We start from the raw sequence: 13,658 nt of genomic DNA on the forward strand, positions 1-13,658 counted from the left end.
AAGATGAAGGCTGTCTCCAAAGATACAAAGTTGAGAGAGAAATTCCAGCCTTTTGGTTCTAATCTGAGCTACTGAGAACTTTGAAAACATTTTAGCTGTGGTTGCCCACTGATAGATTGCAGAATGGCACTAGCAGGGATTTCTAGGACTGGCAAGCCACAAAGTTCCTAAAACATCGAGTTACTGCAAACACTTCTGGGACAAATCCATTTGCTTTATCAAAATTCCATTAAGAATGCAACTCTGAGTTTTGGAACAGCTTATGTAGAGTCTGTAAAAGACCTGTGAGCCTGTCCAAGTTGTTTGAACAAAACTTTATGACTCTTAGTAATGCTGTCATTGTACTACTTCCATTTCTCTTGTATTTTTGCAGTAATCAATGCTGGTACTAATAAATATGCATAAATTACCCATAAAACACCAGTGTTTGTGGCCCTTTTTCCAGTGATCCCACATTTCCAAATGCCATGGAATCAGAGATTGCTATGCATTATCACTGCCAAAGATTGCATTAGAATATGTCACAACCCCTGTACCTTCCCCACAAATGTTACATTGCAAATTAAACACTCAATGTCTACAGCAGTTTGGAGTTCCAGAATGAGATACAAAGTCATAATTGTGTTTGTAATTAAGACAGACAAGCAGCATCACAGAAATACGGTTTTTTATTGTTCATTTTCAGTAATGCTTTCTAATTCCAGCACTGTTTCAATAAAACACATTACATTAGAGAACAAACATCTGCAGCAAAGGATAACAGTGGCAACAACCAGATCCCAAAGCAATTTTTCTGATTTGGTGTCTATTGGTAAAGGCTGTCTGAGAATACAGGCAAATTAGCCTATCTCCCAAGACAAGGTTACATGAGGAATGGCTGTCCCAGATCACTTCCTGCTCATGGCAGCCATGCCATCCATTGGAATTTTGCACGGCAATATGATAACGTGTTATCACATAAGGACAGGCTGGAACACCGTTCCGTCTGCAAAACAGGAAGGTGTGCAGGATAATGTCTGCCTTGCTGCACTACACTGTGTCAAAACCACAAAGACAATGTGCAGCCTAAGATAGCTCCATCATAACCACTTCTTTCTTCTGATTTTCTTTACAGGCAGACAAATGAAAAGCTGCAAATGCAGGAAGAAGCTTAGACTTGGAGAACAGAAAAATTGAAAACTCCTAAATAGCCAGATAAGAAAGGTGATGCTGGATTTTGCAGGAGTTGGGCAGTAGGGGATGGCACACACAGAGTCTGGCTCGCTGCCTGAACAAAATTATTTCTGTATAGAGGAAAATGGTTCTGTTAACATTTACCTAGAAGTACTTCATCCCAGTCCCTCAAATTTACGGTGTTCTGCCAGCGTTGTTGTTTAGTTTAGACTTAAGTTGAAGATTATAAACAGAAGGACACATAATTAAAACATGGTGACATTCAGTTTATTTCTGAATAGAAATTCTAGCTTAAAAAAAAAAAAGCTGCAGTTTCATTCTCCCAGTTGTGAAATATTTAACAGTTTCTGCTTTACACCTATATTTTTTTTCAGGAAAGGTTGCTACAAGGAGAATACATAGAGAGAAAACATCATTTTGAGGCACTGCAGATATAATAAGGAGAGAATTTAATTAACATGTAATTATGGACTTTTCACTGTAGCTGTTCATTAATAATATGTATGTTATTTTTTTTTAATTTGCTTCCTAAGCTTTAAAAAAAATTTAATAGCTTACACTTCTTTCTTTCCACCATATTAAAATTGCATAACTGAAGAGTTTGCACTCCAATATTCCCAAGAAGAGTTCCTTTAGATTTCAGTGGAATTTTTTCTGGAATGCATGTATCCTTTCATCTGAGAATGTTTCCATATTTTGTCAGACATTATAGAAATGTTTCATGCTCAAAAGGAATCCAACCAAATAAATGACCTCAGAAGAACCGGTTTAGCATCTATGTTTCAAACTTGCAGCCTGTATTAACTGTGTCACAGGACTCTGTGCCCTAGAAAGCATGTGAAATACAAGTCATGCTTTGAAGCGTAAAGGCTGGATTAGATTACATGTTTAGTGGAGTATATGAGAAATAGAGTGTTTTATTCATTGCATTTTCATATTTCTTTACCACTAAGTAAAAAGTTAGATTTTGTTTCATTTCATCCTCATTTTTTGATGGTGGTAAATGAAAAAAATTTGCAAGCCTGACTCAGCCAGTCAAAAGAAGAAAATAGCTTATAGCAGTTCTCCTAAAAGGTTTGATTTGATGCCTGACTTTCAGGGGCTGCTCCTGGTGGGCGCAGCGCCAAGCGTGCAGCTGGAAGGGTCATTCCCGTGCGCTCAAGCGGTCCCACAGCCAAAGCCAGCACCCAGTAGCTGTGCCTGGGCAGCAGGAGCCTGGGTGTGCTCTGCAGAGTGCGTGTCCAGTGTGGGCATGGAGCTCCTGCAAAGCAATGGTTCACTGGTTGAAGGGGACAGAGCATTTTACTTGGTCTCGTGCACTGAGAAAAATTCTTCCCCTGGTATGTGATAAGGAGAAGTAAGGCCTGTAATGATTCCCTTCCAAGGTCTCTTGATTGCTCTTTCCAGTGCTGGCCAGCAAATTAGTGAGAGCTTCCTTTCAGCTATTAAAAGCTGACTGTTGTGCTTTGAACATTGAAGGAATTTGTGAAGCATTATTAGTTTTACCTTTAAAAAAATATTTTGATTCCTGATTATGTTCTTTGTTGTTTTATTCCTATGAAATATGACTTTTTTGTTAACAAAACTTTCTGAAATCAAAATGTCCTTTATTTTGATACATAAATCCATCTCCCAAGACATTATGCTAATGTCACCATTTCCCTAGTTTTGAACTCAAAGGTGAGAACAGAACTTTTGAAGAGAGCTGTCCATATGACAAAGAGTATTTTAAATACTTTTTAGTGAAAATGTGTTATTGGCAATTTAGCATTGTTTAGCACTTCAGACCTAAATCTGAGGGCTGCAACATTCCTGCTGTAGTGCTAAGCAGAAAAGGACTAACTGTGGTTTATATTAAGACCAATGCTAAACAAAGACTTTTGCCCAGAGCTCTTTCTCCCTCTCCCAGATTTTGTAGAACCTCTGGGAAATTTTAAAGTGCTTTGAAGATGAGAAATAGTATATGAACCTCAAGTATTACTGTGATGATTTGTTAGCAGTCAGTCTTAGTACATATGCATAACAGCTGAGGTAGTGCAGAAATCCAGAGTGAAGTCCAAATCCCACAAACTGTGTTTGTAACCAACTGAACTAAATCATGCTACCAATAAAGAATAGAGCCTGGGATTTTTTTGGGAGTGGGAAGGAGGATGGTTAGGAGCCTGAGGGAGGGAAGATGAATAAAAGGTAGACATAGCATCTCTCTCTAAGCAGTCAGAGTGTGAGTTCTGACACAGCATATGAACATCGAATTGAAGAATCCTTTAATGTCTTCAGAATGTTAATATGAAATGCAAAACGTCATGCTTTGGATAGATGGGTAGGAACAAAATGTTCAGATGCAATATGGTGCATTAGGAACAGTCTCCATTCTGCATTCCTGGCTTTCTCATTGGTTTAAATCAGGCTTGCTGTTTCTCCAGTCTCTCATGTCATGTTGAGTTACTGCTATAGTCATCTCTAAAAATAATTATGCTGTCATTCCTGGGACCTAGAGTTGAGGCTTTGGTATTACTATCTTTGATTTTTTTTTTTTCTGCCACACTGTGGATCTAACAAAGTTCTTTACAATGCACATACCTAGCATAGTTCCTAACAGGTTCCCACCCTATAGAGCTCTCAGTTTAAAGCAGATAGATCTTGTAGAAATGACAGGAAGAGGTATTGTGTTCTACCTTGTCTGCCACAGAACTGGTGGTTTTCCAGGGCCAGAGGACAGATGAAACAGTATAGTTTCTCCTATTTAAGGTATAATATTGGTGCTTTTTAGCATCTTCATGGCAAAATCCTGGTCTTTACTAGAATTTTCTAATGAGACAGTGAACAACTAGTAATTATCCTCTGGTAAAAGGAAAGCTCTATTTTCAGGCAGTGCTTTTCTGCATTATACTGACAGCATGATGGAAGTTTAGATGGAAAGCAGCTTTTCTAGTAAGAAGCTGGCTTGAAAGTGATGGGATAGGAGACAAAAAGAGAAGACAGTTTTTTACCTGTTTTGTAGTGTTTTGTCATGACCTTTTCTTCTCAAGCCTTGCTTCTCTTCTTTTGCACCGAATTTTGATTTGAATTTGAAAATTGCCACACTGTTTCCTTCCTAAAATTGTAACTGGCATTCCTAGAAAAATTGTTTTCCCAGAAAAGCCACTGTGCGTAGGCTTCAAATTCTGCTTTTCGCAAGTGAGAATAAGACATTTTCTTCAATAACCTACACTGCCAACCTGACCACAAAACGTGGGCAAAGTCAGCACTGGCCTGTTTAAATCAGGCTCTTCAGCACATGATCCAACTGACCAGTGAAACACGTCCATCCAGATGGGCATGTTGTACTTACCTGAAAAGCCTCTGGAGCACAGATTTGGCCATGGGCTGACCCAGAAGGGTGTACAAGAGAACCACAAAGTTCTGTCAGCTGGCAGTCTAGGGAGGGCTGTGTTCAAGGTGAAATCTCCTCTGCTTCTCCACCACCCTTCGCAAGGAAGTGACAGCAGTGACAAAACACTGTGCTGCTTGCCACGAGCAGCTCCAAACTAAATGTTTGGAATGAGCATTTCAGCCCATTTTGTGTGGCACTTTGAGTGTGCAGAGCAAGCTTCGGGCTCCAGCAGTTGTGGATTCAGATCACATGTACCAAAAAAACAAAAAAAAAAAAAAAATCAAAAGATAGTTGTGGTGACTCATGTAATTGAGAGTCCCATTCAGATGCAGAGCCTTAAACAGGACATGGAATTCGTAATGCTGCAAAAAGAACGGAATGTAAAATATTTGCCAGGTAGAAACAACCTGACATTTTACACAATGGACTGCTTTAAACTCAGTAGTGCTACTTTAAAGCCTGTGCTGTCGTTAACTCAACAGAGAGTGCACTAAACGGGAGGTTTGTTCATGCAGAATTCTTCACTCACAGAGTTGCCTAGGCCTGCTGGGAGTTGTGTGTATTTTGAATGTGTTTTTGAATGTTTCTGCAGCTGACTCAACAGAAAAAGAAAAGGTGAGTTGCTACAAGCACCCCAGCCGGGTGGGGTAAGGGGGAACAAGAGGGGAGACCTGTGGCCTTGACATCAGGGGGCTGTGAGGAAGAATGGTCCAAAAAACTTACTCTCCTAAATGAGCATGGTACTTCTGTGTTCCTGGAGAAAGGCTGGTGGAGCTGTATCACTTTAGGATGCCGATGTGGATGGTCATTCATGGTGGGAGCCTCTGGAGGTTGCTTGCAGCACCTTTTTAGGTGAGCCTGTTCCTCCGGTGACTGCAAAGGTGGGATCAGGATTTTGCCTCCCTTCACTGAGGTTAGTCTACATGAATATCTCAGAGTTTTCATTTACCTCTTTCCAGCCATTTCTGAAGATCTTGCATACAAGATTTTCTTGACATTTGAATCTTACATCTTTTAAAGTTTAGCCAAGACAATTTTCTTGCTTATTTTTATGATTGCCTTGACTGTTGCATGAAAAATGTCGTATCTGGACAGAGCAGGATCCAAGTATCCCAGGCTGCTACCTTTGACATTGGCTGTGGGAGATGCTTAGGAAGAGCATAGGAACAGGGCATACCCCTTCCATGGATTGGTGCTTTAGAAACTTGTGGAGCCAGAGTATGCACCCATCAATTGAAATCGAAGGACATCATCAAAGTCATCATCTCTGTGAGTTTGTCTGGTCCTTTTTTCACCTCAGCTGTGCTACTTGCCCACCATACTATTCAATGGCAATAAGTTCCACACTGTCATTCTGTGTTGTTGATGAACCTCAGCTGCAGTGGATGCTGAAGGCTCAAGTTTCCTCAGCTCAGAGGCTTCCAAGATCCTCAGCTGTATTGGTGGCTTGTGTATGTTGAGGTGGTGTGAGTGGATAACCAGGAAGATGCTGACTTTTTGCATACAGCAGGAGCAGCTGAGATGCAGGTGAGAGAAAACATCTGTCAATCTCTGCAAGACTCAGCCAGAATTTATGCCCTGTTACTGTTTGTCACTGCTTTTCGTGCCATATCTAGCTTGGATTAATCCTCCCGAGCAGAGATGCATCATTCAGTCTTTATCTGTGTGTCAAGGGACACACGCGTGGCCCTGCCTGAACAGAAAGATACTGACAAAGGGAGGAAAAATGACCATCTTTGGTCTGTCAGGCAGACAGCAAATAGTTTGCTATTCTAATCATCAGAGCAGCAAGTTTCTTTGGAGCATGTAAGTCATGAATTACCACGCAGCTCTGAGAGGAAAACTTTGCCCTTTGATTGTTTTCCAAAGAAATGTTCTCAATTTCTTTTCTGCCAAATTCATATTACAGATCATGCTAACAAATTTTCCCAAGCCTTCTTGACCTCCTCCCTCCTTCCCAGTAGTAAAAGAAATTTCACTCATGGCAGGAAGATGTTGAAGGTTGTGAAATTTTGCTGATTTAGGAACTGAGTGAATGAAACAAGCTTAAAAATATGTAGATAGCCCATTTCAGAATGCAGTTAGCTCCACTGGTAAGGAAAATGGAACTTGTTATAATTCTGCTCTTTGACAGTGTGTTAGAAAATTGCCTGCTAATGGGTTAGTAGGTAGGGGGGCTGCACGTGCTCCCTTGTGATGAGGGCAGAAGTGTGTGTATGGCCCTGGGGAGCCCTCATTTGGGAGGATATTGGTTTTGGTTTATTTTTCTCCTCCTTTTTCCCAGTAAATCTGAGCCTGCTCTTGCCAAAGTAAGACACGGTAACAGCAATGCTTTGCTTTAAAAAGGTGTTTTACATTGATTGGAGCTTGGGGTGCTCAGTGTTTAGTAGCACCACGTCCTCTGTTACTGACTCATTTGTAAACATCTGAGTGAGCCTGAGAGGCCTCTAGCCTGAGTTAGGATTTTGGGGTGTTTTCTGAATGAGCAAGGTGAGAGGAAGACAGCCTTCCCTGCTGTTCACAGTTGTGGTGTGCAATTGTCACAGGGCAGCTTTGGCACTAATCCAAATTTTTCACAGAGTTTTCTTACCAGGGATCTGTTTGGATAAAAGAGGGATGCAGATTTTTGTGTTGGTTTTGCTGTGAGATCATTCCAACCTTTTTTTGAAATGTCACATTTCAACTTAACAAATCACTGGATCATGCAGCTCCCATGCCCCAGAAACCATTTCCAGTGACATACTACAAAAGCAGGACTGATACAGATCTCCTGACTGCATTTCAAAGACATACCTTTGGATTACAGGGTTGCAGATGAGACTTTAATTCTGTAGAACTCAGTGGAAAGATGTTCATTTGCTACCAAAGGCTCTCACTTTAATTTTTTTATCTTCTACTCTAATTTTCTGTGAGTAATATAGATAGGGGGCTGATCTTCTATTGAAGTAGTGGAATCAATTATCAAGTGAAGTCTGTTACTATCAATGCCAACAGTTCTGTGAAATTATTATTATGTGGGGCTAGATGAAGGTATGTCTTTGTTATATATGTCAGCTTTCAATGCCGTTTCCCAAATATACATTATGAGGATGATTTTTAAGCCCTCAATCTTAGTTTTACTAACTCCCTACTCAGATGAAATGCGTCTTGATCTCACTGGGCATATTTACCATGGCGTGACTCAGGTGTGACAGAGCTCGGCTGGGGCAGTAGCAGCAGCCCATGATGAGCCAGGGCAGCTGGGCAGGAGCCAGGACAGCCAGGATAAGCCCCTGCTCCTCCCACACACTGAAACGTGGGTGCTGGTGCTTCCACACCACGGGGGAGCCTCATTTCTGCTGGGGGTTTGCTCTGAGTAAAAACAGAGTCTTAAGCATGAATCCATCAGGCTCAAAGCAAGAATTGGGATCTGTTTGCACATCCCTGCGATGCGTTCCGAGCAGGTTAAACACATGTGTGTGTGTGATGTTATTGAGAAACAGAGTGATTTAGATGGATGCACATTATTCCTCAGCTCTGTGTCAACAATCAAAAATGAGCTTTTGGATTTATTAGTTCCCAATCCTGCACCTATCTTAAATCATTACCATATAATAAGGATTCTATATGGTGCATTGTCAATAAAACCTAATATTGAGAAGATTACTGATCGTCTAGTGCAAATGGAGAGCGCTGTAAATGATTTAGAGAATACGTGTCAAACGTTAAAGCTATCTAATACCTTCTAAAGTAGGTTGATACTCATAAATCTAAGATAAACGACCTGTAAAACCACTTAAGAAGAAATAATACTCATTTAATCAGGCTTCCAGTGGAAGGACTGGGTAGGAGACCAATTCATAAGGAATTACGAAATCTCTTCTATTTCAGGACTTTGTTGATAGAGAATGCAAACATACATTTGATAAGCCGTTTTGGTTAGTTGAAACTACTGTTGTAATAGCACTAAATTATGGCCCCACTGAAAAAAGAAAAGATCAAAGGGCATTTCTTTCATGGTTTATTGAGCTCTTATTTTTCCAGCTTCAGCACTGTGTGTATCAGATGGAGATATAAAGAGTATTCATTGGAATTACTGTTTTGCTTAATCACAGGGATGTGGTGTTGGATTGGCTTCTGTCAGTGTGGCTGTCCGTGTTCACTGATAACAGTACGTTCATTATTGCATTTCCCTGGGAGGAGCAAGTCATCATTTACTGGGAGAAGCCTGGTAAAAATTACATATTTTCACAGAGCTGAGTGGTAACTTGCACAAACTTGTTGAGTTTAGTGGTATTTTCTGCACTTTGATCCTGAAGAAAATTCTGTTTACTTTTCTACTTTTTTTTTTTTCTCCCAGACCCATTTGAAAGGTTGCTAAATGTGTGTGGCGGAAAAATTAGGTCATGATTTTCACCACCAAAGGTCTGATTGTTCAGTTCTTGCACAGACAAAACTTCCATTTCTCTTCAATATGTGTTTAAGGCCACGTGTTAATTCCTGTTCATTCTTTTGGCTTTATGAGTGCCCAGAGCTCAGCGTCACCACCAGCATTTATTAGAAGTTGACGCAGAGCTTTTCTTGAAGCGACTGTAGTGGTATATTTAGCCATCTTTCCAAAGAGCACTGTGCTGTGACTCATGTGACTCCGCTGCTCTGCTGACCCTACCAGACTTACTCATCGTTTACATAGTGGCAAACAAGATCAGCTTCTGGCTTGATGCCTGATTTCCCTTGATGCAATAAATGTGCTACTTGCACATGCGTTTTACTTCAGTTCACATTTTTTAAGATAAACTGGGAATCAAACTTTTTTTCTCTTACTGTGAAAAATAAGGGCGCTTAACTGCTTTTCTGAGTGGAACCGGTGAATGAAATGCAAATGCAGTTTATCCCTACATAACTCATTTGTACTGCAAAAATAACCAGGAGATGGCATGGTTATGGTTAAAATGCATTATCCATCACCTTCTTTCTTCTTCCTTGCTCTCACAGAGGGCAAAACAGATGCAAGCACACCTATGCAATAGCTGTAGTCTCACCCAGTCAGAGCAGTGGTGTTTGGATTAGTTGGGTTTGTTACAGGCGGGGGGGGGCAACCTTGGCAGCACATTCCCACTGGTGAATTTCTGAGATACTGAAGTCTATCTGAAAGAAAAGCTTGTTGATTTACTTTCTACTTTCTTTTCAGCTGGCATAAAGAGTCATTTTACTAAAATACCAGTTAAACCGCGCATACGTTAAGTAAAGATCATTTCAGAAATCTGTCAGCCTTAAGAACATTGCTTTTCCATTTCCTGAGAATACCTTGGAGTAACTGGCTTTGCTACTCTGAAGCAGAACAGCTGTTGCATGTATGTATTGTATTTGCATTGTGTGTGGGAGGGTCTTTGTTATTAGTTTAAAAACATGAAAAATCAGAGGCAACAGCTGGAGAGACTTTTACCTGGTGGTTACAGGAACTGTTGTGTTTGGCTGTTGACAGAGAGCAGAGGAAAATTCACACATGATTGAGAGCTGGAGAAGCCTCTGAGAACTGGGAGCTGAAGCCTTCAATCATGTAAAATGGCTTGTGAAGGGTGAAATTGCTTGGAGCTGATCAATTTTTATTTAGATGTCAGTGCTTTTTAAAATCGATGGGTTTTTTTTAAACAAACTCTAAGGCACAATAGGAGGAGGGTGATGCCAGATAACTGGTTATTAGTTATTTTATTGCAGCCCAGTAACAGTTATTTTATGGCAGTCAGGTAACCAGTTAACCAGTTATTTGATGGCAGTTAATCTGGTCCCAGACATGTCTGGGAGATGCAGATGGCTTGGGATTGGATGAGGTATCAGTAGTTTGTGTTGTTGAACCATGAAGGGCACCCAACAGGCAGTTGGGCCATGGGCTTTGCCCCTCCTCTGCCATGTGTGGGAGACCCCCATTCCTCACTCATAAGCAGGCAAATCACACATGCACTCCTCAGTTATAATTAAATTAAAATCTCACTAATTTGGCAGCATACCTATCACGTTCTCTCCTAGCAAGAAACTATTATTTCTTCTTTTATTCTTTTCTGCTTGAATCCCAAGCTATCAATGGCTTTCAAAGAAAAAGGAGGTTTTTTTCTTTAGAAAAAAGTCTATTCAAAATATTCATGATTTATATCAAGAAGGAACCTTTCCTCTTTCAACTAGCAAAAAAAAGGGAGAGTTTGATCTTCCTCAAAATCATTTGAGAACCTTGTACGTTTCTTTCCAGAAGTAAAACTTTCTTACAAAGCTTTGGATATTCAGTGGAATAATGCCTATTACATAATTGAAGCTCAATACAATACCTTGGGGCTAATAAATGGTCTCCTGGTTCTATAGAAAATGTAACAAATCATAATAGTACTTATTGGGACTAGGCCAGGCATAAATGACAAAGCTGCTTTTGAAAGTGAGTTGTGGCCAGAAATACTCTTGGACCAAAATCATTCTCTTGACTGTCAGGGGGACATTTACTCCCTTTAATTTTCAGCCCAGATTTTATGTTGATCCTGCACACTGAATAAAATCAAGTCCGACAGAGCTGCTACTGCAGCTGTTGCAGCTGTAAATATGAAGAAGGCCATTTAAGACAACTCTGTTTCACTATGTTACTTGGAAAGTATGTAGATTATATTAAAAATGGCTTAATATGTCTTTATTGTGTGGCCTTTGTTTTTTTAAAGGAAGCAAAAGATTCTGCACTATTGAGTAGTTTATTAACATTTCTGATCACAGCTCTTTTACTTAGAAAATAATTGTTCTATTGTGTGCTATGAAGCTGCCTGTAAACAACTGGCAAAGGAGTACACTGGTTTGTATTCTCCATGAAGAAAAAATCAAATTCAATTGATTAATCAAAGGGGACATTCTTTGATGGAAGGGAACCTTTTCAAACTTTATTAAAAATATTGAATAAACCATGAGCGATCAAAGTTCATAATCTGAACTCCTGCTTCTACCTGAATACAGTAAACCTTCAAAATAACTCATAAAGCAGGAGATGAGATGTCTAATAAAAAGAAATGCTCAGAGCAGCCTATTTCCAAACCTCTGTCTTGATCTGGATCTTAGCTACACCATTGCAGTCCCACTGATTTTACTGGAGTCACCCTGTGTTTCCACTGGAAAGACTGGTAATAAGAATTGAGCCTTAAACCTTTTTTCTGTGACTAATTCAGAAGTATCTTTGCACTCCCTGTCTTTTCATGGAGGGTTTTTCCCTCATTCTGAAAGAAGAAATGAGATTGCAGTCAGCAAAGCTGCACAGTGATTAAAGATAATCTAGGTATGACCTGCAGGCTGAATGACTTTCCCCTCTGTTCTAGGAGGAAAGCAATCATATGGCCAAATGCAGGATGGCTGGTGGGAGTGAAGACAAGTGAAATGGAAATTCCCAGAGCTGCAGAGAAAACAGAACTCGAACAGGTGGGATAGCATGGCTCTGTCTTGCAATCAGCACCTAAGTCATGGGCCCTGTGTGAAATACTACTTGTAAAGCAAGCTCAGGTGTGCTAGAAAATAAAATGCTCATATTTAGCAGCAGGAAAAAGTTACTGGAATGCTTCCAGGTATTTTGATGTGAAGAAAAAAAACCAATTGAGGATAATAGTAATTGAAGGTATACAGGCAAAGAGTGAAGGAGAAGAAGCAAACACACTGATTGATCAGGGCACAATAACCTGATGTCATTTTAGTTGGGTCACAAGGTAGAGCGCACTCAGCACAAGAAACATTGAGACAGCAATCAGGTTTTTTTTCCTGGTACCTTCCTTTATTATTCCTCCCCATCCATATTCCAAGCAGAGGTGGAAGGATGGGCTGGACCTCACAGGGGGATTTTCACAGCCACACCAGACAGGGAGGTGGAGGTGGGTACCTGCTGCCTGTGGTACCCTCTGGCTGGGAGGTGGGATGGAGGGCAGGGAGAGGACACCTGATGGTGCCCAGCACAGCCTGTCAAAGACCTTTGCAGTGAAGGGAGGAATTCATAATTTTTAAGAGTAGCATCCCAGGCCCAATAGAGGTGAAAAAACCCAAATGAACAAAAACCCAAAACAAACTCCCAACCTGAGAGCTTTTGGGGGGGGGTCTATCACAAAAACCTCTGTCCCTTGTGGGTTCGTCCTTTGCTCTGGAAATAAAGACTGCTTAGAAGCAGAGAGATTTGCAGTGAAGACCCTTTGACAGTCCCCAACCAGGGTAAATATAAAACCTCTAAAACTCTTATTCGTTGTTTGGGTCAAAAGAGATGATACTCTGTAAAAAGCTGCCTTCTTACATGTCATCCCATCCTGTGCAGCACTGCTGTTGAAAGGGCTTATCCTAAATACTCCATTCTGATACAGCAGCACATGAAAAAGAAAAAAAGACAGTTTATTAAAAAAAAGAAGCCCTTTCAAAGAGTGACAGATGAATGTAGTGACAGATTAATATAAATTTTAAAACCTGAACATTATCCTCTAAGGGGAAAAAGCTCCTAAATACACATGCAAAACAAAAATGGCAGAGCAAAACCTCTGACAATGCCTTGCACAGAATCATTTATTAGGTCTCTGTAAGTGATCATTTACATGAAACTTGCATTTAATCTAGTATTCAACCATTCCCTTTTATCTTCTGTCTCTGTGTGTTTGTGGGAGACAGTGGTCCCTCAAGCTGCTTTTTTTTCACTGGAGTGAATATGCAGGGGACATAGGGCAGAGAGGAGAATTTGAATAGCCCTGTTTCAAGCTCATCTCTCTGATTTTAGCTTAGACCGAAAGAAGAAAATTATCACCTCTGCTTTAGAGCTGAGCAAATTTGTTCCAAACCAAATAAACCATCAGCTGTCCTGTCAGCAGTACAGCCCTTTGGGTCAAAGCATGGGGGAGCAGTGTGTGAGCTGGAGTGGGGTCAGGGGTGCACGGAAATATAACCTTCATTTCACTGTGTGGACATGCTCTTTCTGGGATGTTGGCAACAGCATGTGGGCTGGCTACAGCAATTATTTACTTGTGCTGCTACTGCCAAATCACCCAAGCAAGGGCTTGCTAAACTAGCCCCATATATCTGCCACACAGTGATGTGTGGCCATCACTGACATGGTTGCACTGTGAACTCAGCTCAGTATCCTGGATTT

General features: G+C 40.6%; 1 protein-coding gene across 10 annotated transcripts in view; it reads left to right on the forward strand.

Moving 5' to 3' along the window:
• Positions 1-13,658, forward strand: part of CABCOCO1 (ciliary associated calcium binding coiled-coil 1) — a 263,455-nt gene that overhangs the window by 225,305 nt on the left and 24,492 nt on the right. For 7 of the 10 annotated variants that reach the window (XM_039553754.1, XM_039553751.1, XM_039553755.1 and 4 more), the window contains one exon: positions 1,115-1,936. The exons of 2 other annotated variants lie outside the window; for them this stretch is intronic. In XM_039553754.1, the coding sequence (XP_039409688.1) occupies positions 1,115-1,126 (12 nt within the window). In that variant the 3' untranslated portion in view covers positions 1,127-1,936. Of the gene's footprint in view, positions 1-1,114; positions 1,937-8,640; positions 8,757-9,716; positions 9,880-11,865; positions 11,966-13,658 lie in introns of those variants that run through there. One more of the 10 variants, XR_005602170.1, reaches the window with a different exon arrangement.

This window comes from Corvus cornix, chromosome 6, assembly GCF_000738735.6.
Source record: "Corvus cornix cornix isolate S_Up_H32 chromosome 6, ASM73873v5, whole genome shotgun sequence".
NCBI lineage: Eukaryota > Metazoa > Chordata > Aves > Passeriformes > Corvidae > Corvus > Corvus cornix.